This window comes from Amphiura filiformis, chromosome 1 (assembly GCF_039555335.1).
Source record: "Amphiura filiformis chromosome 1, Afil_fr2py, whole genome shotgun sequence".
NCBI classification, from domain to species: domain Eukaryota; kingdom Metazoa; phylum Echinodermata; class Ophiuroidea; order Amphilepidida; family Amphiuridae; genus Amphiura; species Amphiura filiformis.
In genome coordinates this window covers 24,788,767-24,816,756 of record NC_092628.1, presented here as the reverse complement: position 1 = coordinate 24,816,756, position 27,990 = coordinate 24,788,767, and the positions used below count along the sequence as shown (strand labels likewise).

The following is a 27,990-nucleotide window of genomic DNA, read 5'->3' as shown; positions in this document are numbered from 1 at the left end:
TGGGGGGCTTCACACCCCAGGGTTTCTGTAAAATCATGCAAAATCAAGCCTCTTTTGACCTTACAACCACTCAGCCTAGAGTTTACACCCATACCTCGGTACGCTTCTTTCTTGTAGTCCTGCTTGTAATATGCTACGATTCAGTACTATCTGGCGATATAAAATAACTTTGTAGATTATCTGCACTAAGCACATGCTTGCCTTTTCTTAGTGCCTCGATAATAACTCTCCTTGTAGCAGTTCTTCCTGTCGTCATCTTCCATTTTGTCAGTACTGCAATTGCCTTCTCAACAGTGATAATACTTCCAGAGTCCACCTCGGCATGCTCAATAGCAGCTCTCTCTAGACCTAGTTGGCGATAGAGACTTTTTAGTTCATCTGGAGTCAAGGTGTTCGCTATTTTGTCAAAATCTAACTCAGAAGCTACTTCATCTGTATGAAATAATGATAAAATAATAAAAAAAAGTTTCTATTGATGTTAACCATAAACTACATTTAATGTTAAATCATTTTCAGTGTTAGAATAATAATAATAATATATGTGGGCAATGGCATATCATCGTTGGGCAGGAAAAACCTTCTATGTAGGGCCACAAGCCCTTGAACATGTTTAAAACAAAACCACCAAGAGCTTACAAAGGAGGTTTTGCTTTAAACATGTTCAGGGGCCAATAACAAGGTTTTTCCTGCCCAACAATGATATGTGTGTTTGTGCATTCCTAGTTTTACTATTGGTGTTTAATGAGGGAGGGGGGAAATTTCAGCTCAAAATATGCAAATTAGCTCATTATCATAATAACAAATATGCAAATTAGACCAAAAAAAGTAGCCAGAGTTTCTGACCAAGGCCTACCTACCCTAGAATTCTGAAGTCAGTCAGCCTATCAATTTAAGACATACAGCCTCCGGACATACATACATACATACGGACATTGCAAAAATAATATGTATGCCTTGCGATGGAGGCATAAAATATATGTGTGGGAGGTGTCTGTGGTGGGCATTTTCTACATAATTCCGATATTAAAAGGGTAAAAAACATTCTATAAAAGATGATTATTTGCACCCTGTTGATTAAGCACACACTTTCCTCATACCAACTGATTATTAATATGATCTTACCTAATCTTCTCTTATCTAGATCAGCAGGTGAGCCATTTGGAACCTTTGTCTTCCCATCACCACTTCCACTAACACCTAAACTTGAAGTATGTCCATTACTGGGTAACTGTGACCCACCAACAGGCAAGGCACCCTGTTTATTGTCTGTGATGGAAACATGTTGCTCATCTTGCATACTCTTAGGTTCTTCCAATGACGGTGAGCACCCTACTTCAGGTTTATCCGTCTTTGTAGGATCGTCCACCGTAGGCGTGGCTATACTACCAGGAGCATCAGGGGATTTGGGAGATGAGTTTGTAGGTAGGGCTAGGTCTTTAGGCCTGCTCTTATCACCAGGCACTGACCTGTTATGGTTCCTATCAACATCTTTATCAGTCTTTGCTGATGCTCCTAAAGTGGAAGATCGCTTAAATGGAGATATCTTTGATAGGATGCCTTTAGAACCACCATTTTTATTACCAGTTTTGTTACCCGAATCGACAGATTGGGCAGGTGGTTTAGGTATCATCTCATCAGTTTCTTTTGCTTCTGTTTCATTTACAGTTAAGCTATCTGTAGTATCTTTTGGATTCAGGTCCTTCAAGGATTTATCACTGCGCATTGTAGACATTTCCATGCCAGGATTCTCATGCCTCTCGGGGTAATGTTTTGTGCTGCTTTCACCATTACTGTGATTCAATGCTTCTGCTCGAATGAGATCTGCTTCTGATGGCGGGCCTTGTGAATGATCCCCAGGTCTTGATGCTGCTGCAGATGGTTGTCTTGGATCCACTGATTTAAGGCTCTGAAACCCTCCTAATGGTTGGTCCATATCTTGAACATGGGATACGTCTGCATGGTGAAGTGAATCATCTACTGGATTTAGACTTGAATCCAAGAGATCACGCCCGGAGATATTCAAATCGACTTGTCCTCCTTTCCCTTTCTTGTCATCTGTTGGAAAGAAAAGGATTAATGTTAAAATTACATCCAAATACAGTCCCATGAATTTTTATATCTTAAACAGTTTACCCATCACACAATCTGTTTGAGTCACTGATTAACTACGAGAAATCATTATAATATATATATTTACAAGCACTTTGCATGGTTATCTCAAAATGAAGTTCTCCTTGCAAAGTGCATGTTGTTTCTTTGTACACCTTACTTCACTGGCATAGCACTGCCCCCAACATCTTGCCCTCCTCTTGACCCTCTGTGAAATGCTGGTTGCCTTTTTTGACAAGAAAAACCTGGCTATGTTACAGCCTTTCATATGCATACTTTGAATCCTGTACATAATACCATGTGGAAACGTTCTGGCGCATTGCATACACAAATGATAAAAAGTGAGAGAAACAAAATGCTATGCATTATCATGTAGGGCCCCATTTTGGTAACAAGACGGTGGATCTGTGCAACGGGTCCATTGGATCTAAACACATTAAAGTTCTGTGTCCATGTACGAACAACTACTACTGCTATAGTCTTTTTGCATCATGAGATAAACTATAATGCTGTTATTTACCTTTCTGTTTATGTCTAGGTCCTGGGTGATTGGCGTTGATGTGATTTGGTGGCTGATTTGCATTGACTGTGACATAATTTGGTGGCTGATCAGCATTGACCGGATTTGCGGGTCCTACAAATAAACAACATAAAACATGTGTCAGTGTTAGTGAATTGAAAGCTTCGGTTCTCACACAAGTATACTGTGTGAATCATATAACCATTTAATTATAAACAACATCATATTAAAGCTACATCTACAAAAGTCAAATACTATACACCTGTGATTGACCAAGACACTAATAATTTGGTGAATGGACTACTTTTAGTTTCCAAAATATATAGACAATTTACCAGCCAAATTATCAGCCTCTAGCCAATCAAGTAATCTCGTATCAAGTATTCTTAGGCACTTTTCATGAGACAGTTCCTTCAAACTTATTGGTTCTTAGCCATGTGATATGACATGATATAACACGGGTCAGCGTGTGCCCGTCAACGAGATACTCGTACTCACTGTTTGAACCAATCGTAAGTGCATAGCAATAGTCGATTCTAAGACCCATGTAATTCCTTGTAAAATGTAGGGTTTAATTTGATTAAAATTTGGTATACTCATGATTAATATTTTTCATTTGAATTGAAATGTTTAAGAATGAGTTTGCCTCATTGCTTAAAATAAAAATAATGATGTTGCTTTTGTTATATGAGATGATTAATGTATGACAGCGGCTAAAAACAATACCTTTATTCTCTACTTAAGCCAATTAGAGATATGGTAAGAATACTCAGTATGGTTGAAGGTGATTAAGCTTAAAACTGCTAAGAGATCTAAAAGCTCTATTCTGATTGGTAACTCAGATAATTACATCATGGAATTAACCAATCAGAGGCACTGTAAGAAAATCAGCAATGCTAATGGGATAACCATATTCATGGGGATATTTGTAATTATTTCTGATAAATCTTACCTTCGTCTTTTGCTGGGCATTTGCAATTTTCTTTCAGTTTTTGCTTATCCTCTGAAATGAAAAGATGCCACATATTAGGCCACAAAAATATGTGATGTGATCAAGCAAAATCAGTCGAAACTCTGAAATATTGAATTTTCAGTTTCTTATAGAATAGTAAAACGCATTTACAACGCTGCATTTTACAGAAAACCCCACTGAAATTGAAAAACCAGTTCCAAAGATATGAGCATTTAAAGAAATTCAAAAACAGCAGGAAACAAAGGAAATATTGCCTTTGTTTGGCTATATCTCAAAATCAATATTTCCAAGTTTCGACTGATTTTTCTTGATCGCATCACATATATAAATTCTTGTGTTGCTTTTCAATGGGAAAAATCTAGAGGGACACTTTGTGTTTCACATGGTATTTTAATACACCACTGGGCATTACAATCATGCAAAAAGTAGAGATTCAAGAAAAATAGAGGGTGTTGCAGTTGAGCAAATCACATATAATGGCTTTAAATTCGGGTTACTCCTTCATGTAATTATACACGAAATTAGGATTAGGGTTAGGGTTAGGATTGGGGTTAGGGCTAGGGCTAGGATTAGCTTACACGAAATAATTACATGAAGGATCGACCAAATTCTTGCTTGTGCCTTGTTATAATTAAAAACTTACCAAGCGCAATCCTCAGATCCTCGGCAACATTATTACACTTCTGTTCCAGATCATAATATTTTCTCTCCCTCCACATTATTACACATATCAAGAAGATGATGATAATCCCCATACTTAGACCGATGAGGATGATTACATGTAGGGGGAGATCCCCTCGGCAGTGTTTTAATTCATCAGGATCTCTGTCACACACATCAGTACAGTTGCCTGCAAAGAATGATATATATTCATAATATGAAACATTCAGATTCAAAATGCAATATTTATTTAATGGTTGTCCTGTGTATTTTTGTCTTAATATTGTTAATTACTTAGAGGTTAATAACTGCGCATCGGTTATTTGGAGGGCAATGAAAAGATACCAATATAAATAATCCATGATGATAATCAAATGAAATGAGTGCAATAATTATGATATAAGACAAATTGTTGGAAAGGTACACTAAATAAATCAAATCAAATACACTACAATGTACATCTTTACAAGAGATGAAACATTACTAATACCAACAAACCAACATTAATGTTCTACCACATATGAACTTACTTATGAGGTCAAAAGCAAAATGTTTAGATTTTTCACAATGCCCGACATATTACCGATGCAAAGTTATTAACCTCATTCATAACCGTCACTTTAATCTCTTCACCTTACAAAATAACACAAAATTTTGCTCAAAAGTTTATAAAAATAGATGATTTTTACATCTTCCCTTTCCAAAAATCGATTGGGCTAAAACATGACGACCAATAACAAAAGTGTGTATCACAATCTGTGCAAATATGGTAGCGTGCAATCCAAATAAGGCAGTCAGCGTGTGCGCAATTTGTTTGATGCACAACAGCACTCAAACGCCGGTCAATTGTGTGCGACATTGGAACAATTACGCATTTTGCGGTCAATTGTGAGATATTAATGACCTCAATTTGCGTTCGCGTTTTCACAAATAACTAAATGTAATTGGATCACGTTTATTAATGAGGTTATGTATGTTTATCAATGGATTTCATAATGTCCTCATTATCTGGTCCTGGGTTTGTTTCAATGTCCGCAGCTTGCAACAGAATCGTTGGTACATAGGGCTGGTATACACATGGTGCTGAAGTAACAGACAAATATAATCCATCATAGGTGATGAACCATGATACAGTAGCATCAATAACCTGTGGTAGTACATTGTACACTAGTCCTTTGCCATTCTCCGCTGAATACAATGTGATTGATGACCTTACACACAAATAGTCGCCAGCACATATCAGCACAAAAGCCTATCAATCCAACATTATCATATTTCCTCATCAACACAATGCCAAGATCTTGGATGAAGGTATGCCCCAATTTGAGCCCGCCATGTTGTTGTGTCACACACCATTTTGATGACTAAAGGAGGGTTTTTGAGAGCCAAATTCAAAACATACTTTAGCCAGCCCTCGAATTAAGGATCTGAAGGGGCATGGCAACTCTTTTTATTTATTTATTTATTTATTTATTACACTTTATCACTGGCACAGAATTACAAAAAATATATAATATTGCACATAAGTTACATCAAATATTACACAATATTATGAAAGGAACAATATTTGTTTTAAAAAGTCCAGTGAATGGCAGGAGCGAACAGGTGCCAGGCACCTCTAAGACCGCCCCACCAAAACCAAAAAAGAAGGGAAGGGAAATATAAATTAGAGGGGGAAAATGCAGGTAAGTTACATTTGCCTGCAATTTGGACAATTACAAAATTGCAAACAGAAGTTGCATCAAAGGTGCGAGCAAATTTGGACTGGTAAAACTCCAAAACTTGTTGCTTAAATGAAGCAACAGAATTTGTAGATCTGATAATACTAGGGAGCTGGTTCCAAATGGGCACCATACGCTGAAAAAAGCCCATCTTGTGGCACTCAGTTTTAGAAAGCTGATTTACCAGCAACAAAGGATCAGAGGAAAATCTGGTGGTGGGACGGTCTTTGTTATACCATTGAAAACTACATAATCATCTAAGGGCAAGTTGGAAATTGCCTTGGATTTTCACTGAAAAGGCAAGGCAGCACGGCAGTTTGTAATATTTCAAGAGGGCATCATGGCAACTGTTGAAAATTTGAGAAGGGCACCAAGGCAATTTCTCAAAAGTGAAGAAAACACACACAAACATAGATAGATGATTTTATAAATGAAGGGGCAGGGCTGGGGCACCGACGGCAACTTCATTATAGGGCACAGCAAGTGACTGCCTTGGGTAAAGGACATATTTTGAGGGCATTACGGCAGTGGGGATGGGCACCCACGGCAAAATGCCATGGGTGCCGTGGGTTAATTCGAGGGCTGACTTTAGCCATGTTGGTAATAGGTGAAAATACTTTTCAAATCACTTAGAGAGAGGCAGTAATCAGGGTGTGCAAGTGCTAGTCATAAGGTTGGCTGGTCCGAAAATAAAGTTAGGTTAACCAGAAAGACATTAATCAAGCTACATGTACAAAATTGTAGCATTGGAAACTTACATTTAGGGCAGCTAGTTGGGTCTAAGACAGGAGACGTTTCTAGAGAAGTGATATAGGGCGTTGTTGACACCAATTCAGCCGTACTATCAGTACTGAGATGAGCTGTTTCTGCTGAGGTCAGTACTTGGGTGACTGGACAAGGTGGACATGATGACGGACCTGAAAAAATAAAAACGGTATACATTTAGAATAAGGTGATATATGCAGCTGACTCACAATAGGTTTGTTTCTTTTTATGCGCTATTCTCATATCAGCTTGTACACCTATTATATAATACAAAAATGCATGATTTTTAAGTCTAGTTCTAATTTTAGCCTTTGTAAAATACAAGTTACTAAAAGTTACAAAACAGCTCTAATACTGCATCTAGGGTGGGCCATGCAAGTTTGCAAAAAATAAATTCCAGTATTTGATTTATTTTCAAACATTTCTGTTTACAACTACTGGATGGCTGACAACATTTAAGATTAATTTAAGATATATTGTAACCTTGTTTTTATGATATTTTCTTGTACAGCTGGTTTATACTTTTAAATAATGTGTGTGTTCTTGCATTCATGTATTTTGCTCTGTAAACCGCTTAGTGAATTTGCTTTTGTTGTCAGGTGCTCAAAAATACATTTTATTATTATTATTATTATTTTTATTACAACATTCATTCATATAACATACACATTTGGTAAATATCAACTAAAATGAACTACTATAATCAGAGACAGTGATAAAGATAATTCCTGTCTAACCTGTCAGTCAGACTCGGAAACGTTTCATTTACGATTTGTTGTAATGATAGAAATTTCATGTGCCCATGGTCAGTTTTGCACCTTCAAACATACAAAGCATCTCAAAAGTTGGGTTTTAGTAACAGGAAACTTTCTTTCCTGAAAGCACCATGTCAACAACACCTAGAAAAGTTGTGTTTTGCCTTGTAAAAGTACCGACATCTTCCGCCATTTTCTGCGATTCCTTTTATCCGATGAAGGCACCAAATGAATTAACACGCTACTAACCAATCACAGACTATGGTGAATTTGATTGACAGGATTGTCATATGTGAACTATAGTCTGTAAACCTTTCTCGAGTCAGTAATTTAGATATTGTGTTTTATTGTATATAAAACTATTATAAAAATATAGACACAGATATTAATACATTTCACAACACTGTGTTTCACGCCAAAGCGATCTTCAGGTGAATAAATAGCTCTACCATTTATTGGTATCGAGCTGTCTGTGATACTTTTACTTCTTAATAAAACTATTATAAGTATACATTTTCAGAAAGCAACTAGCATAACAGATTCCTGTAAAAATTTACAGTTTTTGAGAAAATCTCAAAATTTGATTTGATTTTACTGACTTGAGGAAGGTATACAGACTAAGTTTCTTTATCTTTAACTCCGATTCATAACACATATAAACTAGTTATGACAATTATGAGTATGGTTGAAGTAATACAAACAAAAGCTGATTTACCCGGGATTGGAGCTTTTGGTTCGCATTTTGTATCTTCATCGATGGTACATGCTTGGGAAACCTAAAACACCAATGAAAAGATACCAATATAAATAATGCATGATGATAATCAAATGAAATGAGTGCAATAATTATGATATAAGACAAATTGTTGGAAAGGTACACTAAATAAATCAAATCAAATACACTACAATGTACATCTTTACAAGAGATGAAACATTACTAATACCAACAAACCAACATTAATGTTCTACCACATATGAAGTTAATGACTCAGGACATCATATCCTTGTAAGCATGCACTTATTAGGGTCACAAACATAGCATGGAAGGGCATCATTCACAATGTGTACATACAGCATAGCAATATTCTTACTTTCATAAATAAAAAGCATATTAATAGAAGGTGCTCCACTTCAAAATATTGTGCAGGTGTAAAGCAGATAGAGAAAAAGGTGTAAAATGTATTTAGTTTTAGTTACTTAAAAACATCAGCCCTCCCAAGTAAATATGTAGCAACTGCTTTGTTAATCATAAAAGAGACACTACATTTTACTGTTGAAGCAAAATTGATACAGTATCTGCCAAGCCAGGTACCAAACAAGAATTAATAACTTGTGTTTTTCCTTTGAATTGACCAAGTTCCCTCAGATCGCGACGTCCAAATTGCAAGCAGCGAGCGCGTATCACGATCATGTCAGCCAAAAACCTACCGATCACCTCAGGCTGGTCACTACTGGCTTTTGATAACTGACTGGTTGGGATTTTGATGTGGCTCTAATCTAGAGCTTGTTTTTGCTTTGAAACATGATGTTGGCTCATATTTATATGTGTATTTTGGCACCAAATTATTGAAGCCCTATCCCCACCCCCCAAAAAAAATCTTCCAAAAAGGTCGTATCTGCTATGCTATCTCTTTTTCACCCGAATGTGGCAGTGACGTCAACCCACTGTAATCACATTCTCCAAGGCAAAATTGGGCTATTTTCAAGAGAAAAAAATCAGAAATTTTTAAAAGAAATGACCCATCTATATACCCAAATTAGCCTAGAAAAGGGCCAAGATTTGAATTCTTTGTCTTGCACCAGGCACCTACCTGTTCTTGAGTGCCACATATTTTACATGGCTGACATTCTGTACAATTGTTATTTCTTGACAAGAAGCTTACTCCGGGTGAGCAGAAGTCACAACTGCAAAAAAAAGTTCAAGGCAAAACATGAATTTCAGTTACAAACAGAATATATTACACCTACATTTTGTATTTATTTTGGAACTTAAATTACGATATAAATGTACATGTACTCTCTAAATGTAAAAGAGTGGATTTCCACTCTTTCAAGGAGTTGAACAAAGGACAACTCATTTTGGAGTAGAACTCTTTCAAGGAGTTGAACAAAGGACAACTCATTTTGGAGTAGAAAACACTCTAAATAAAAGAAAGTACATTTTCTTTAGGCAATATAAACTCTTTTGAGAGTATAGAGACAACTTTTTTCAATCCCTTTAGAGTGAATTTTTTTCCACTCAAAATGGGGTTGTCCTCCATTTCACTCTCTCACTCTTCTTTCCACTCGGTGTACATTTAGAGAGTAGTCAGGACTGGATTTGCCTTTTACTGGCCCCTGGGCATGGCAACATGATTGGGGTACTTTGGAAAAATCCGGTAATGTTGAGTGTCATTGAAAAGGGAGTTTGAAATTCTGGTCATTGAAAACTACAACTAAAAAGGTTTTTTTTTAAATTTTGTCCTTGATTTTGCATAAAAAGGGGGGTACATTTGATGCAAAATCATTGCAAAGGGGGCCTTTGAAAGATTTTGTAACATGCATGGTTACCAACTTTTCAACAACTCCTCCTATACCTTTGTACAGGAGCCAACCGTTGTTAATCCGTGATGAATCCACACTTTTACTATAAGCGTATACTGTGAACGCGAAGCGAGACTACAGCGTTACTGGCGAGAGCGCGTAAAATTCGTCATGTTTGGAACCTGTGTGCGTATGCAAGCTTTACAAATTAAATTCAGTATTTTCAGCGGCTAAACATTGCAGTTTTATTCTGTAGTTTTATCCCAGTTTTATTGCTGATTTTAACAGAAAAATCATCGAAGTTTTTGTAAGGCTGAGTGGCAATGATTAACTGACATTCCTCATGAAATAATCATGTGAATTATCGTTCTTTAGCTTCTTTTCGTTGTTGAAAGGATTCAATCATGTTTCACCGTTGTTCATCACCGTTTAACAACTTCGCGTCGGCGTCGTCTGCGTGGTTTACTTGGCCGGGCAGCTAAAGCTGCCCTCGCTGAAATAAACCACGCAGACGACGCTGCCGCATCGCTGTTAAACGGTGATGAACAACGGTGAAACATGATTGAATCCCTAATTGTGTTTAGTTTGGGCGCCAGGGAAAACATGAGGACAATTGTGGCCTAAAAATTGGAGCAAAGGAAGATGCACATTCTAACTTCCTCTTCCTTTTTTATATTTTTTAATATTTTTGTTTCTCTCAAATTTTTTGGTCCCCCCAGATTGAATGCACAGGGCTATATACATTTACTTACTAATCATTGATAGCATCAGGGTCAACACATCTTGACATTTTATGCTTTCCAACCTGGCAGAGACGAAACGATTGTCCCCCTTCTGGACAATCTGATGGCTCCATAAATGTGGGATCAATATGATCTGTTGTGCAGTATGCAAGATCAGGTTCTCCATCCTGCAATGAAAAAATGAAATAAAACCATGTCTCAAATGAAATGTAATAGTGTTGGATGAGTGGAGGTTGAATTGAAGGCTCATATTCATTTTTAATATTAGGCCTAAAAATTGTTCAATTTGGCGTAACCTGACCGACCCTAAAATTTCTTTTTTTTTTGCAAAAAAAAAATTAAATTAAAAAAAAATAATAATAAATATATTACAAAAAAAAAGAAAGAAAAAAAGTTCCAAAAATTAAACCCTTTATCAAACAAAATTGACAACTTAAAAAATTAAGTAAAAAAAAAATCCAGACCGACCTACCCTATTTTTTTTTAATGTTATGCCAATCAAACAATTCTTTTTAGGCCTTAGTGTTAGTGTTCTTCCTCACTGGACTCTGAGTAGAGCATTCACCTGGTAAACTGATGGCCTGCCCTGGTTCTAAAAATGATCATCAATGGAATTTGTCCATCTGCCTCCCTCTGTGCACAATAAATATAATAAACTGTGCAAATTCTTCACCTTTGCTCAGACACACTTCTGTTGCATTTCTATTGAGCATCTGGTCACTACTTGATGTAAGTGTACTTGATATGAAAAGTGAAAGTGCGGTATGCAAGGGGCTCAGTATCAATACACTCAAAGAGATTATACCCAAAGAGTACCAACTCAGAATTGCTCTGTGTGAGCCGCCATTGGTTTGTTTTGAATGTAGACTAAAAACTCTACATGTACAATGTATGGTGTTGTATAATATTGTGACGAACAATACTATTCATAGCACCATTATGGATATCGCCCATGACTAGATAAATAAACGTGCCGATCACAATTGACCAAATATCGAGTATGTTGTGTTACATGGTGGCAGCGGTATATCACGCTTTCCTGCCGTTTTAAGGCCAGCTACAGTCAAAATCAAAGATACAGTAGTAAGTAGTAATCGCATAGAAGGTTTCAAAACGGTAAAAACGCGGTATAGTTATCTGATATGCCCACATAATCAACGAAAATACTGACGGCCATGCGAGCCGAACAGAGTCGCATGCCGGTCAAGGCAACCAGGCACCGCAAATACGGGTACCCCAGGTATCAAACCACCTCCCGAACTCAAAGCCATGGATCAATGGAAAACGTGGAGGCAGATGTGGAAAAACTATGTCATCGTTGCCAAAATCAATGAACAACCACCCGAATACCAGACGGCAGTATTCCTACACGCCATAGGCGTCAAAGCCCTAGAAATATATAATAGCTTTGACTTTACAAGTCAACAGCAAAGTGTAAACCTAGAGGAAATTATAAATAAATTCAACGCTCATGCAATTGGCGAGAAAAACGAAACATACGAGAGATATGTTTTCAACAGCAGCAACAAAAACAAGGTGAAAAATTTGAAGATTTTTTGGCTTCAGTGCGCACATTAGCAAAAACATGCAATTTTGTGAGTGTTTAAATGAGTCTCTCATCGTGACCAAATCCTCAAAGGTATTGCAAGCCAGGATACACGTAAGAAATTGTTAGAAGAGCATACACTTGATCTTAAGCGCTGCATTGATATTTGTCGCACTGCAGAGAAAACCCAAAAGCATGCTAGCGAAATAAAAGCGTCAGAAACGTCAGCAACCGTCCATGGAGTTGCAGGTAGACACAAGTCTACCAAAAAAAAAAAAAAAAAATACGGTCAACAAAGTAGAAAATCAGATAGGCCTAAGAGTACAGATACTAGGCCTAAGCAACAAATAGATTGCAGATACTGTGGTAAAAGACATGTAAGAGACAAATTTGCCTGCCCAGCATTTGGCAAACAGTGCACAAGATGTTCCAAAACAGGCCATTTTGCTGAGGTGTGTAGGACTAGGGCAACAGGAATAAAAAGAGTAGAACAGTATTACAGTGATAGTGATACATCAGACAGTACAGACTACATAAACATGATAAATGTACAGGATGTAAACAATACTGATATCAACAGTGCTAGGCCTACTAAAGAAAAAGATGACATATATGCAGAGATGGTGATCAAACATAGTGATACCAAAGTGGTATTCCAAGTAGATTGTGGTGCAAAGATAAACACCATACCTGAGAAAATGATAGAAAACAAAGAACTCATAGTCGATAAAAGCAATACCGTGCGTATGTGGAATAACGCCATATACACTGCAGTTGGCACTTGCAGGTTAGATTTACGGAACCCGGCAAATGGGAAGAAATACTCGGTGCCATTCACTGTATCTAAGGACAACCTTACACCACTCTTAGGGAGTGTAGCTAGTCAACGCATGGGTTTAATTACTGTCAACACAGACAATATCACCTCTCCAAACAAAGTACTACAAGTACATAGGCCTAAAGAAACAAAACTGCCAGAAGAGCAGTATGAGCAAGTGTTTGACGGAGACCTGGGAAAACTCCCAGGAGAAGTACACCTGACTACTGATCCAACTATGGAGCCCGTCATACTTCCGCCAAGAAGATTGCCACATGCGATTAAGCCTAAAGTAAAAGAAGAACTAAAACAGTTAGAAAATAAAGGCATTATTGCACCAGTGGTAGAACCGACAAAGTGGGTGAGCCAGATGGTCGTAGCAGAAAAGAAAAATGGGTCCCTTAGAATCTGCATTGACCCTAGACCTTTGAACAAGGCACTAAAGCGCCCTCAATATCAATTGCCAGTAATTGATGATGTGCTCCCAGAGTTAGCACAGGCAAAAGTGTTCTCCAAACTTGACCTTAGCTCAGCCTTTTGGCAAATTGAACTAGACTATGAGTCTAGCATCCTGACTACTTTTAATAGCCCATTTGGACGCTATAGATGGCGCCGCTTACCATTTGGTACTTCAGCATCCTCTGAGATTTTCCAACATCGTATACATGTTGCATTAGAGGGACTGACTGGAGTTATCTGTGTAGCGGATGACCTCGTAGTATATGGCAAAGGTCAGGATGAAGAGGCGGCATTAAAGGATCATGATGCCAACCTCGAGCAACTGCTAAAGCGTTGCACAGATCAGAACATTAAACTTAACAAAGACAAGTCAATCTTCAGGGCTACGGAAATCCCATTCTTAGGTCATCTGATAACAAATCAAGGTCTGAAAGCAGACCCAGAGAAGGTCTCGGCGACTTTAGACATGCCTGCACCAACAGATGTGAATGGTGTACAGCGACTTGTTGGGTTCGTCAACTACCTAAGTAGATTTCTCCCCAGTCTATCAGATGTCCTAGAGCCAATCAGACAGCTAGTCAAGCAAGAAGTAGAATGGCATTGGACTTATGTGCAACAGAATGCATTAGACAAAGTCAAAGCAATGATATCTGAAGCACCATTGTTAGCATACTACAACCCAGAAGATGACTTAGTCATCCAGTGTGATGCAAGTGGTAAAGGACTGGGTGCTGCCCTAATCCAAAATGGACGCCTAATCGCATATCACAGCCAAGACTCACAGATACCGAAACACGGTGCGCATCCATTGAAAGAGAGATGCTCGCGGTAGTGGATGCATTCGAAAGATTCCATCAATACACTTTCGGACGGTTTACACAAGTTATCAGCGATCACAAACCGCTGGAAATGATTGTCAAGAAACCACTGTGTAAAGCACCCAAAGCGTCTACAAGGAATGCTTCTGCGGATCCAGAAGTATAACTATGATATCAAATACAGTCCTGGCAAGACAATGGTCATTGCAGATGCCTTGTCACGTGCCTATTTACCACATACACCTGAAAAGGCAGAACCATATGCAGAAGTCAATATGGTAACTTTCCTGCCAATCAGAGACGAAAGACTTGAACAATTAAAGACAGAGACATCACAAGATGAGACATTACAGATGTTAAAGAAAACCATCATAAATGGGTGGACGGAAAAGCGAGATGAATTACCTGAGCAACTCACTCCGTACCATAGTTTCAGTGATGAACTAGCGGTACAGAACGGTCTCATATTCAAAGGATCGCGCGTAGTAGTACCACAGAAACTTCGGAAAGAAATGATGCTCAAAGTTCACTCCTCCCATTTGGGCACTGATGGATGTCTGAGACGAGCAAGAGAGTGCCTATTCTGGCCTCACATGGCATCAGACATAAGACAATACATAGCCACATGTGATGTCTGTAGAACATTTGAGACTAGTCAACAAAAAGAAACACTACAAAGTCATGACCTCCCATGAGACCCTGGGAAAAGGTCGGTGTAGACCTATTTACTTGGGACAGTCAAGAATTCCTAGTCACAGTCGACTATTACAGTAACTTTTGGGAAGTCGACAAACTTGACGACACATCAAGCAAGACAGTAGTAGCAAAGCTGAAGAGCCATTTTGCGTGAGGTACGGTTCACCGACGCAGGTCGTATCAGATAACGGGCCGCAATTTATCGCGGAAACCTTCAGTCGATTCGCTACCGAATGGGACTTTGAACACGTTTGTAGCAGTCCTGGTCACAGCCAATCAAACGGCAAGGCAGAAAGCGCAGTCAAGACTGCTAAACGCATCCTTACAAAATGTAAGAAAGCCAACACCGACTACCAGATGGCGTTTTTAGACCACAGAAATACGCCAACACAAGGTTTTGACACCACACCAGCACAAAGACTCATGAACCGTAGGACAAGAACATTACTTCCTATGTCTGATAAACTTTTGCAACCCAGAGTCATTGATGAGAGCAAAAACATGAAGCAACGCATCCAGAAACAAGCCCAGAACTATAACAAGTCAGCTAAAGACTTGGAACCTTTGCAAGAGGGTGATGTAGCGCGTATGAAGCCCCTCGTACAAGGGCAAAAGAACTGGCAAAAGGCGATTGTTTCAAGACGCCTTTGACGAAAAGATCTTATGTCGTCGAAACTCCAACAGCAGTGTACCGTCGTAACAGAGTGCACTTAAAGAAAACTCAAGAGACACCACCACCAGTTGTCTCATTGCCCCATCAGACTCCAGCAAGAAATCAAGAAACACAGCAGAAAGAGACTTTGAAAAAGCAAAACCAGAACAATCAAGACAAGACCAAGAACTCTAAGAAACCAGAGTCTTCACCAAAGAAAGGAAAGACTACCAGAAACAACCAACAACAGCCATCACCAAAGAAAACCAGCCAACAAGAGCCACAACCAAAGACTACCAGAGGCAACCAACAAGAGCCATCACCAAAGAGAGGCAACCAACAAGAGCCAGCACCAAAGAAAGGCAACCAACAAGAGCCAGCACCAAAGGAAGCCAACCAAAACAAAAAACCAAGTCCAGATCAAGAAACAAGACCAGTACAGAGACAAGAACTATCTACCAAATCTGGAAGAAAAATCAAGTGTCCAAGTTATTTGAAAGATTATGTCTAAAAACATTAACAAATTTTGGCACAAACCAAAAGAAATCTTTCTGGACATTTTGAAAGAAAGTTTTGAAGTTTAAGTAGTTTTTAGAAGTTTGTTCAGAAAAGTTGATCTTTTCAATAGTTCAAAAGTTGAAAAAACAAAACAAAAAATGACAGTCAAAGCACACTAGAGACTATAATCTAAGGACACTGAAAGAAAAACAATGATTTAATTTCATAGTTATTACATGAAAGAAAGACAATGATTTAATTTCATAGTTATTACATGAAAGAAAGACAATGATTTAATTTCATAGTTATCACATGAAAGAACAATGATTCTTTAAGATGTGAAATATCAGTTCACTTCCTTTAACATTTAGAAAAGGAAAGTTTTCAGTTTAAGTTTGCAACTTAAAAGTGATCACAAGTAACCAAAGACAGTGACTTTTTCAATAAGAAAAGGAAAGAACTTTCATGCATAAATTGATCTATTAAAGAAAGATCAAAACAGTTCATCTCACACTTGAAAGAAATTTCACTTTCGAATGTATTTAGAATATAAATACATCCTTTTGAAAGAAAGGGGGATGTTGTATAATATTGTGACGAACAATACTATTCATAGCACCATTATGGATATCGCCCATGACTAGATAAATAAACGTGCCGATCACAATTGACCAAATATCGAGTATGTTGTGTTACATATGGTACACAAAATTCCTGAGAAAATCTTTAAAAAATTGCTATAATTTTTTGATTGAAATTATCATTTTTTCATGATTTGGTAAATTGAAAAAACAAAATTTGCTGTAAAATTGCTCCCAAAAATGAAACGCACGCTATGCAGCCTCCAGTACAGAAAACAAACTTCTGTCTTGTAGCATAAATTGGCCATGCAAAAATGGTGAATGTGGGCTTACATTTACTCTAGAAAATGACAATTTTAAATAATTTTTTAATCTTTTAAAATTGCGTTTATATGATTTTAAATACCATAATACTATACCATAATATTACAGTTACACTATTAAGTTTTATAACTAACAAAAAGATTAGGGAGTCAGTTCATTTGACCACTTGGCCGGGCCACTTGGTAACTTCAAAAAATCTGTGATGAAGTGAATGAAATATACACATGTACTGTAATTGTAAAACCCAGGTTGTAAACTAGAAATTTTCCAAATGAACTATTGGTTATCACTGATTTAATTATCCATATCCAATCCATTCCATATCGACAAAAACAATCATTGTACATGCAGATTGATTTGATCTTGTTCATATATAAATGTACACGAATATACACAAAACAAACAAATATAACAATGAACATGATGAATGATCAGATTGGTGTCCTTGGTTTATGTAGTGACCTTTATTATCTGTTGAGTCACACCAACAATTCAAAGTCAGTCATATTGAAAACCACAAAAAATGTGAGATTTGTTATTTTATGGTCATATCCAGGGGTTCTATTGGATCCAAATATGATTTTTTTCCATTTTTATTCACTAATTGTATTTGGGCCTGGTGGAAGGGGAAAAAACATACAAACAAGGTCCACCAGACCCCATCTAAAACCAAGGCTGTCATGTGCATTTTCTACTTTCTGCAATAAAGAGTAATACTAAGAATGTCAAAAAATGCTACAAATTTTCTCTATACATTTTTAATTAATAAATAAATAATTAAAAATTTATTAATTCAATAATTTACTTTTTTTTTGCTTGCACATGCAGATATGTACTAATCTGGACATAACCCATAAACCAAGACAATCCATTGTGTTGAATACTAGTGCAAGAAAGTTGTATGCACCATTTTGGTTTATAACACTTTTGTTTATTTATAAATTAATGACTGTATCTTAAAATATGGCTTATGCTCATTTTTTTTGCCTAGGCCTATATTTTAACTATCTACCAAAAATAAAAAATAAAACAAAAATGCCACAGAATAATAATATAATTTTTCTTCTAGAAAGAATCACAAATTAAATTATAATTTAAATCAAAATGAACAAATCTACAAATAAATTTACCAGCAGTAAGCAGGATTTGAAATTAGTTCAGTAGACACAAAAGTTACAAACTTGAATATTAAATCATCTAGAAAACTTTATATTACAAAAAATGTACATGAAGGCCTACGATTATTTGCTCTAGACATACATGTAGACTAAATTCGTATATATGTGTTGAAAAGTCAGGTTCATGACCCACTGAGAACTATCAATTCATATTCCAATAATGCTTGAGGCATTATTGAGAGACACAACTGAACTGTGTTATCATAAATGATAAGATTTCCGAGCAATAAGGGGGAAAAATGAAGAAAAAGTTAAAGAAATAACAAGTCCAGACATGCCCACCCCAACTAGGCTAGAGCACAAAAGTAGGTGACCTTTAGATTGTGAGTCATTGTTGGGCAAAGTTTGAAGTGCATTGTTGGAGTGCTACTGTGTGGAAGTTAATAATATTATGCTTAGTAGTGGTAGTACTATACACAATCCACGTGTTGGTATAAATGGTATGGGATGGAATGCAACTATGCTGACTTCCATACTTTTGTACATGTACTTTTATACAAAATTTATGACAATAATCAATTAAAAATATACATGAATAGTTCAATTCAAATAAATATATAAAAAATAAATAAAGTAATAAATAAAAACATAAATACAGAAATATCCGGGAGAAATATATTCTCTTCAAAGTTTTCAAATCTTTGTCAACTACAATTTCGCAGGCAATTTATCATTTTCTATGATTCTACGTGCACAAAAGCATGATGAAATCTCATTCTGAAAGGAGTTTGTACATGTAGATATTCCTGCACATGTGTTTATTGAATGGAACTTTTATTTCATCAATAAATATTAGCACTGATTTGGTTGGGAGAGAGAGAGGAGCTTTTCAAAAATTTTGAGTTAAACGCTCTTTGTGCAATTTTGTATTTTGGAGACCCAACAGATGTTTCTGGTTTCTGAAATTCTCAAATAAACAACCAAATACATAAGGCATTCTGTGTGGTAAATATATTGCATTTTTCAAACCTTGCCCATACAAATTATGCTCAGTCATTTCTGGGTTCTTTCCTCAAATTATGCACCTGTAGACACAACTCAATCAAAGAAAATATGACCAGATTTACTGACATTTGCTGCAGTGTGTGAATCATATTCATATCACTTTTTGTCAAGATACTACAAATACCAGAAATAGCAAGAATACTTGTACTACTTTGACAATACAGCTCCAATTTTAACCACACAAAATAATTTGATTTTGATATACATAACTTCCTTTGGAGCTTTCTCATTGTGTAGTAGTAACGGTTCAATGCCTATTCAATACAAGTATTACAAGGAAAGGCTCTAACATCAATATTGAGCTGTCAGAGAAAACAAAATATACAGGGAAAACAAAATATAACTAGCCAACATGTAGATTGTATGTAAAATGCATGCATGAATTATGATTAATAACATATTGTCTTATTATTGTTTACATGTAGAATACAGATCTATGTACATGTATAATTAGGTCATAAGGTGGATACAAAATTCTTGATATTTTGGGCAATAGAAATATCTTGGCTGAGTTTCAAGACAAAATTCTGTAAGAAAAAAGTACTGTTTAGTACACCGCTACTGTTTGAAGCTTTATATTATAATTAATTTTTAAAGTCCTACAAGTACAATGGGCATTATAACTGATATATTTATTATTTTGAGAAAAGTAACCAAGACCATTCTTTGGCATTGATACATGCAGTCAAGTTAGCTCAATTGATTAGGCATTCGACTATGGTGCAAGAGATTGCGGTTTAAACTCTACAGTGTTTTAGTACGCTCTTGTGGAAAAATTGAGATAGCTTGAAATTCCCCTGGACAAGGATCTTACTGCTAATTTTCTCGTTGTAACTCGTACAAAACTTGTAGAGCTGATCCTGGCTACTTCGGCCAATTGTGGGGGTGTAGGGTTTGCACTCCTAAGCTGCAAAGTCCCGTTTGTTGTTGTTGTTATATGGTTTATGGAATGATGGTGGGGCTGTATGTAGTGTTCAGCGACAACTGTTTAAAAAAGTGTGCCGAGGCTTGTGGATCAAGGACTAGGAGTTGAGCATAGTGTAATATATATAGATCACTGCGCTTTAAAAAAAAACAACACACACAATCTAGGGGTTCAAATTCGCAATCAATTGCGGGAACATGTTTAGATTCTTGCAAAGGGTTTTTGAGAGGTTCTCATCAAAACCAGGCTTTCGATTCCTGCAAAATATTGGGAAAAACAGGCAAAATCTTAAGGCTGTCACCATCTTGTCCTTGATTTTTTTGCAGTTTTTCTGACAGACAATGGATGTCGCTTTCACTACCCTTTCACGACAATGCTCAAACTTAAAACTAGTTCTAAGTCCATGGGTTTCCATTCGTGATCGTACAATAAATTTACAGCTAAAATGAAGAAAACTTTTTTCCAAATATTTCAGAATTATATTTTTGGATTAATTTAAAAGATTACTAAAGCAAATTTCCATTGCAAGTGAAAAAAGGTAAAATGTTACACAACATGTGATCTGATACTTGGAAGCTTACAAGAACCAATTTTGATTCTCGTAGAACTTGTAATCCAGCGAAAACCATCATCAAGAGAACCGGTTCTCTGGTTCTCGTCGGATTTGACTCCCTGCAATCAATTGGATTAAAATGCACAACCTATAATTTTGTTGAATGTCTACTTACTGTTTGTCTTCTAACCATGGGCTCTCCAGAACGTCCTAGTAGCAGCCTCTCTAGACTAATGGAAGAGGATGATACCACCCCCTTCTCATCCTGCGTTACCTTGGAAACGTCATCATTGACAGATAAACTGTCATTAGATCCATTCTGTAAGTAATATAAAACATGAAATGCATCAACGTTTTTGAATCAACAATGTTTTCTGTCACCATTTTGGACTGACTGGTAACAATTTAGGCCAATTCCATGCCAAAAGTGCCTTTTGTAACATCCGTAACAAAATTTTGGAACATCATTGCTCAAAACAGGAGCATTTATTTGAAACTTGCTAATCATGCCTCCATAGATTGATGTCAGACCTACTTCAAGATAGTAAAGAAAAAAATCTGAGGCAGCACCATGACAGTTTTTTTTCATTATGTAAAACGTTACGGACGTTACATTTGAGATAAAATTTAACGTCCGAAACACTAAATTAACAGCGTAGAATGATACAGGAGTATTAATTTCAAACTTGCTTTTCATGTTTACATAGAATGGAGTCAGGGCTTGCTCAATATAGTTAACAGAAAAAAATAAAACACAGAACTGAATGGAGATTTAAGGATATGTACCAGCTGTCAAAAAGGCAGGCACTTTCGCGTAATGACCGTAACGCTCGTTTCTAATATCTGTAGCTAATTAACTAAGAAAGCCAAAACGAAATTGCTTCATTATATTGAACATTAGAGTGTGTACTAGTAGCATGCTAAGAAATAAAGTGTTATCCTAACAGCAAACATGTGTGCTATTCACTTAAAAGTTGCATGTATCTGTAACGTCCGTAACAGTGGAATTGGCCTTTACAGGATTTTCATTTTACTACAATTGTAGTTTACATTATGTTGAACAAATCAAAGTTAAATTACCGTAATAAATTTTTTACAAGATTCAAGGGGCTAGTATACATGATACTATTTGAGATCACCGGTTATCAGTGGCTTGGATTGAGGATCGACTTCAACGTTTTGGATCATGTTGCTATTCAACTGGAACATACATGTATATATATCCCTTCAAATGACAAGACTGGTTACAATGTAGGCTATGAACATGGTTAGGAGCCCGATTCGTTGGATTTGAATTACTGGTACACCATATAATTTGAACCCGTCATACATACCGATTTTTGTGTTGTTGTTGGTATAGTACTATCATCTTTGGAATTGTCTGCTTGGTTGATGAGTGCCTGAACTGGCACACATGCTGATATACAAACCTGTAAAAGAAAACAAATTGTATGTCTCAATTTTTACTCAGGGATGGGGGTATGAACGTTTCCACAGGACAGTATTTATTGTGGGACATTTAGTACATCAGACATATCGAATTGCATTCTGAATACGAAGAATGTCCTTCTGACATCAAATAAATTTGATTTTTTGAAATTCGCAATGTAATACACATGTACATACACACAGATTAAAAATTGATACTTTTGATATTTAACAGTACCGTACCGTACTTAAAGTTAACTTTATAAATCTGATGATTTATACTTAAAGTGTATGTAGGTGGGATGAAAAGCCAACGATCAACTGAAAATTTTGACCTTTCGTATTGAAGATATGGACTTTTTTCCCCCAAAACACCAAAAAAATCCATGTAGTTATGAAAGGTCAAAATTTTCAATTGATCGTCGGCTTTTCCTCCCAGCTACATACACTTTAAGGATATGTCATTAGATTTATAAAATTTACTTCGAGGACTGTTATATATCAAAAATGTGATAAATATCACATTTTAATAATTTGTCATAAAATTTGTATTATATCGTGAATTTCAAAAAATTAAAATTATTTGATATCAGAAAGACATTCTTCGTATTCAGAATGCAATTTGATGTCTGATGTGCTCTCATGTCCCACATAAAATACTGTAGAAACCTTTGAACAAGTTCATTTGGATTGTTAGATTTCACTGTTGACATATTTCTTTTTGTACAAATCCAATAAAAATGAAGATGTTAAACTCACATTTTAGTGACGTTTCACCACTACACTAGTGGTTTCATCAGACTGGCAACTCATCACATCTGACTGCTTCCTTTTATAGGCAACAGGAACCGCTATAGAGGGCGTGATGAGTTGGTCAAAGATGTTGTTGAGTGAGTAGGCCCCCTCGTCCTTGTTTAGAGTGTCTTTTCCTTTTGGCGAATCCAGATGGCTTCTTTCAGCCATCTGGTGGTCTTATCAGCTTCTCTATCGATGACTTTTGAGTCCTCCCAATTGATGGAATGGTTTGTCGAGGCAACGTGATCGGTGATAGCTGACTTGTGAATGTCTGTAATTGATGACTTGCGGCTGGCTCGTGTGTAGGGCTTAGTTTCAAATTTCTCCACCTCTTTTTGGTGTTCTTTGAGGCGAACCCCGAAAGGACGGCCGGTTTCTCCGATGTAAGTGCCAGCACAGTCCCCGCAGGGGATTTCATAGATCGCCTCTGCTTTTTGTTGCGGGAGGAGTTTGTCCTTGGTGAACAAGCATACTGCGGATGGTACGGTGGGGTTTCATAGCAGTAGAAAAACCATGTTTTTTAAAACTCTTGAAACTTCGCTCAGATAGTCCCTCTATATAGGAACTACCACCATGCCTTTCGACTTTTCACTGTCATCGTTATTCTTTGAGTTAGACTTTGTTTTTGGAGTGGCTCTATTTTGTTTGACTTTTTAATTGACCAATCTGGATAACCGCAGCCAGATAACGCTGGCGGATATTGGACTCCTCTTTCTGTCTGTCCACTTCCTCAGTGACTAACGCCTCACTCCTGTCAAGTAGGGTTCTGACGACACCTAATTTTTGATGGAGGGGTGGTGGGAGGAGAACTGAAGGTACTGATCAGTGTGCGTTTTCTTCCTGTATATACTGAGTTTCACTGACCCGTCAGGCTTTCTTGTGATCAGTGTGTCAAGGAAGGGAATAGAACCATCTTGCTCTTGCTCATAAGTAAATTTGGCGCTGCCGGTAGGATCAATGGTGTTTAAATGATCAGTTAGATTGTCAACTTGTCCTTTGCGTATGATCTCTAACACGTCATCAACGTATCTCTTCCAGAGGCGTGGTCGACAGCTTTCGGGGCTGTAGAGATAGCTTTCTGCTCAAGCCACTCCATGAAGATATTGCAAGCAAGGGGCTGAGGGGCTACCCATGGCCATGCGAAACATTGTCGATAAATTTGACCTGAATAGCTGAAATACGCATAACCGTAGCGAGACAAAATTTAGTAAGTTCTATTATGTCATCCGTAGTGAGGAGGGTTCTATTTTTGAGATCTTTGTCCTCGTTAAGTCTTTCTTTGAGTATGTGAAGGGTGAGATCAATGGTTTTTCTACTGCTATGAAACCCCACCGTACCATCCGCAGTATGCTTGTTCACCCGAAGGACAAACTCCTCCCGCAACAAAAAGCAGAGGTGATCTATGAACTCCCCTGCGGGGACTGTGCTGGCACTTACATCGGAGAAACCGGCCGTCCTTTCGGTGTTCGCCTCAAAGAACACCAAAAAGAGGTGGAGAAATTTGAAACTAAGCCCTACACACGAGCCAGCCGCAAGTCATCAATTACAGACATTCACAAGTCAGATCACGTTGCCTCGACAAACCATTCCATCAATTGGGAGGACTCAAAAGTCATCGATAGATAAGCTGACAAGACCACCAGATGGCTGAAAGAAGCCATCTGGATTCGCCGAAAAGGAAAAGACACTCTAAACAAGGACGAGGGGCCTACTCACTCAACAACATCTTTGACCAACTCATCACGCCTCTATAGCGGTTCCTGTTGCCTATAAAAGGAAGCAGTCAGATGTGATGAGTTGCCAGTCTGATGAAACCACTAGTGTAGTGGTGAAACGTCACTAAAATGCGAGTTTAACATCTTCATTTTTATTGGATTTGTACAAAAAGAAATATGTCAACACTGTAGAAACGCTCAATCCAGATCCCGTAAGACAAGGTTAAACACTTCGATGATGCTTTATAATTGATCAACACTACTGTTTCCATATTATATACCTCATAATCATATAGATTCCTGTCATCTGATTGGTTGAAAGTGCAGTCATTGAATTAACTATGCCCGCAAAATGAACTATGGACCGGTCCATGGAAATGAACTACATGTATGGACTGGTCATGTGCGTCACGATCAAACTGCGCAATCGCAACATCGGTATATAAAACAAATATTGACTGCTTTATTCGGGAAATGGTTAATATTATAGGCCCGCTGTGATCTATATGCCCCTCATAGCAGTCAATATTTGTACTATAAACCAATTCATAAAATGTTCATACATTGTATGATACCGTATTCAAGATCTGATTGAGTCCGAAATACATGACTATAAGGAACAAGGGTGAAAATAAGAAATGATGAACATGGGGCTCCTTTTTACACAAAATGGCCCCTGGTTCACTTCATTCAACATGGAACCAGGGGCCACTTCTATTCAACAAGGGGCCAATATTTGTTCTGGATAAGTTTATCATGCATTAATGGCTATAGAATCAAATTTTTGGGTGTAGTGACTAGGGGCCAGTTTCTGAAGAAAAATGTCCCCTGGTCAACTTAAATTTAGATGGAACCAGGTGCCATTTCAGGGTTTCTGGGGGCTAAACGGCTCCCGTCTCCCACTTATTTTCACCCTTGATAAGGAAAAAAATTATTGTTGTCTGCACTTCTCCGATTTTTCATGTTCTGTTTTCTATCTAGAGATTGATACCACTAAAACAATATGATTCCCAATTTTGAGTTGTATTGCTCTGCACAGCAGTTTTAATGTGAGAAGCAACATATAAATTTGTACATTGTAGCTTTCTTCTGATACCAAAATCTCATTTTTTTTATCAAGAAAACTGGGGGATGATGCTGTCAGTGTCAATTGGGTCAAAGACATTTATTTATAAAGCCATATTGTAACATTTCCAAAATAAAAATTAGTACGGTATTTCTTTTTCCATATTAAATGTTAGTTTTCAGATGTCATTGTCCCCTTTTAAAATTTCTGAACTGAACAATGCAAGTGAGATGTATGATACATAAAAATATGTAAAGAAAATTTACTACCAAGTACCAACGCAGATGACGCCAACATGTGTCACTCCGTCCGTCTATAAAATGGTTTAAGTCATAAGTTGTTCCAAAAATTTGTTGTGATGGGTTCAGAAATCAAATTTTGTTTGATGTTTTTCACTCCGGAAAATCCGGAGCTAAGTCTTAGAATTTGGAAACCTGCGCTAAATTTGTAGCTTGCACGTTTTAAAAAATATTCAAAATTGAAATGAACTGAACATGATGACGTGCTTAACTTCAAATTACTGTATAGTATACTCACCAAGATGAATACGACGGCTGCTGGGGTAAAAGTTTTTTGGTTTGACATCCCCACATCTGACTTTTGATATCAATCCACTTGAGACGGCTCACTTCATGCAAAATATTATTTGTATAAATCCAATATGAATGCTACTTTTTTTTCTAGATATGACAGCTCCTGCCAAAGTCTGAATAAAGTTCAGACTACAACTATCATCAGGTTGTTCACATTAGTGCAACAACAAGCGTACAAGCATCATCCGGACCACGATCATCATCATCACTGATCATTTACTCACTGGTATCAAGTTAAAATGTAGTAACACTTTGTAATTAATGCTGCGTTTGTAATTCTTTGTGATTTTTGTGATTTTTCTTAATTGTTCTTTTGTATATAAAAACAAAAAATAAAAGCACTGGCACCGAAGTATGTGCTCAGTGGAAAAGAGAAAAAAGTTGCATACAATGTACGCCGTATTTTCATGTCATAAATGAACATCGAACATGAAAACAAGATGATTGCGTAAGCTCATTGTTCAACTTGTTTAGCATCAACGTACATTAGCCATCACTGGCACTGCATAAATAATGCATACATCAATGAACTTGTCGCTATACAATGTATACGCACGTATAAGAAAATATGTCATTCATTCAATTCGGGTAATTTCCGATGTTTTAGGTGAAGTTCACGTATAACATACAACTTGCATCTTCGCAACGCAACATGTACAATCACTGACACACTGATGTCAGGTCACGCTGCTGTATCGTTGTTTACTTCCGGGGTGCATGAAGCTCTATTTTTAGCGATTACATCATGCATAGCCTTAATGCTCACGGGAACTACAGCACACTATCAGTGCGTAATATTGCTCACAATTTATGACTTACCCTGATGTGAGCCGTGTCCATCAATACTTTCAACCAATCAAATTCGAGAGGAGAATGCCGGGGGAGAATGACCTGTTGAAAATGTTGGTAATGGTATGGGGAAGAAATTCTTGTTTATTTATATTGATAGTCATTAGTCCAATTAAAGGAGGATTTCGTGATCCTAGCATCCTCTTTTTATCCACGAAAAAAGCTTATTTCCAAAATTTCAGTTGATTCCGATTTTGCGTTTGCGAGTTATGCATGATTATGTGTATTACACTGCTCCATAGACAATGTTGTAATTTCGTTCTGGTGCACCAGAACGAAATTCAAATTTGGCGATATTTTTGCTAAACGAATTAATCTGCAAGAAATATTTGGTACATAAACATTATGTAGCCAGAGGTATCCAGTGGTGTAAAAATCTCAACTTTTTTGGGAAAAGTGGGGGATGAGGCTGTGGATCACGAAATGCCCCTTTAAGGAAAGGTCATTAGTCATTAAGGAAATTTCAGAATATTATTGATTCTCCTAATTAATCCATTAAACATTCAGGTTATCTCAAGGATCATCACCCACATTGTTGGTGATCTGAATCAAACCAGTCCTGTGATTGGTCTAAAGTTAAAATCTAAACCTACTTGGAAGTTTATGATTGGTTAGCAAAGTTAATACCAATCACACTCAAGAAGTTTCCTATTGGATATAATTAATTATCCTAAGGTGACGTCTTTATCCCAATATTGTATGTATAGGCCTACAGGGAGACAT

The 27,990-nt window shown here is 37.1% G+C and overlaps 1 protein-coding gene across 1 annotated transcript; it reads right to left on the bottom strand.

Annotated features, from left to right (window-relative positions):
* Window positions 1–5: 5 nt before the first annotated feature.
* Window positions 6–26,648, bottom strand: LOC140157351 (uncharacterized). The gene is made up of 12 exons (XM_072180524.1): window positions 26,363–26,648; window positions 22,156–22,251; window positions 20,997–21,140; window positions 10,779–10,936; window positions 9,315–9,408; window positions 8,219–8,279; window positions 6,742–6,900; window positions 4,246–4,452; window positions 3,582–3,632; window positions 2,630–2,743; window positions 1,123–2,055; window positions 6–432 (listed from the first exon to the last, which is right to left on the bottom strand). Exons 1-12 carry the CDS (start codon window positions 26,408–26,410, stop codon window positions 134–136), a joined length of 2,364 nt encoding a protein of 787 aa, XP_072036625.1. The 5' UTR covers window positions 26,411–26,648; the 3' UTR covers window positions 6–133.
* Window positions 26,649–27,990: the final 1,342 nt, after the last annotated feature.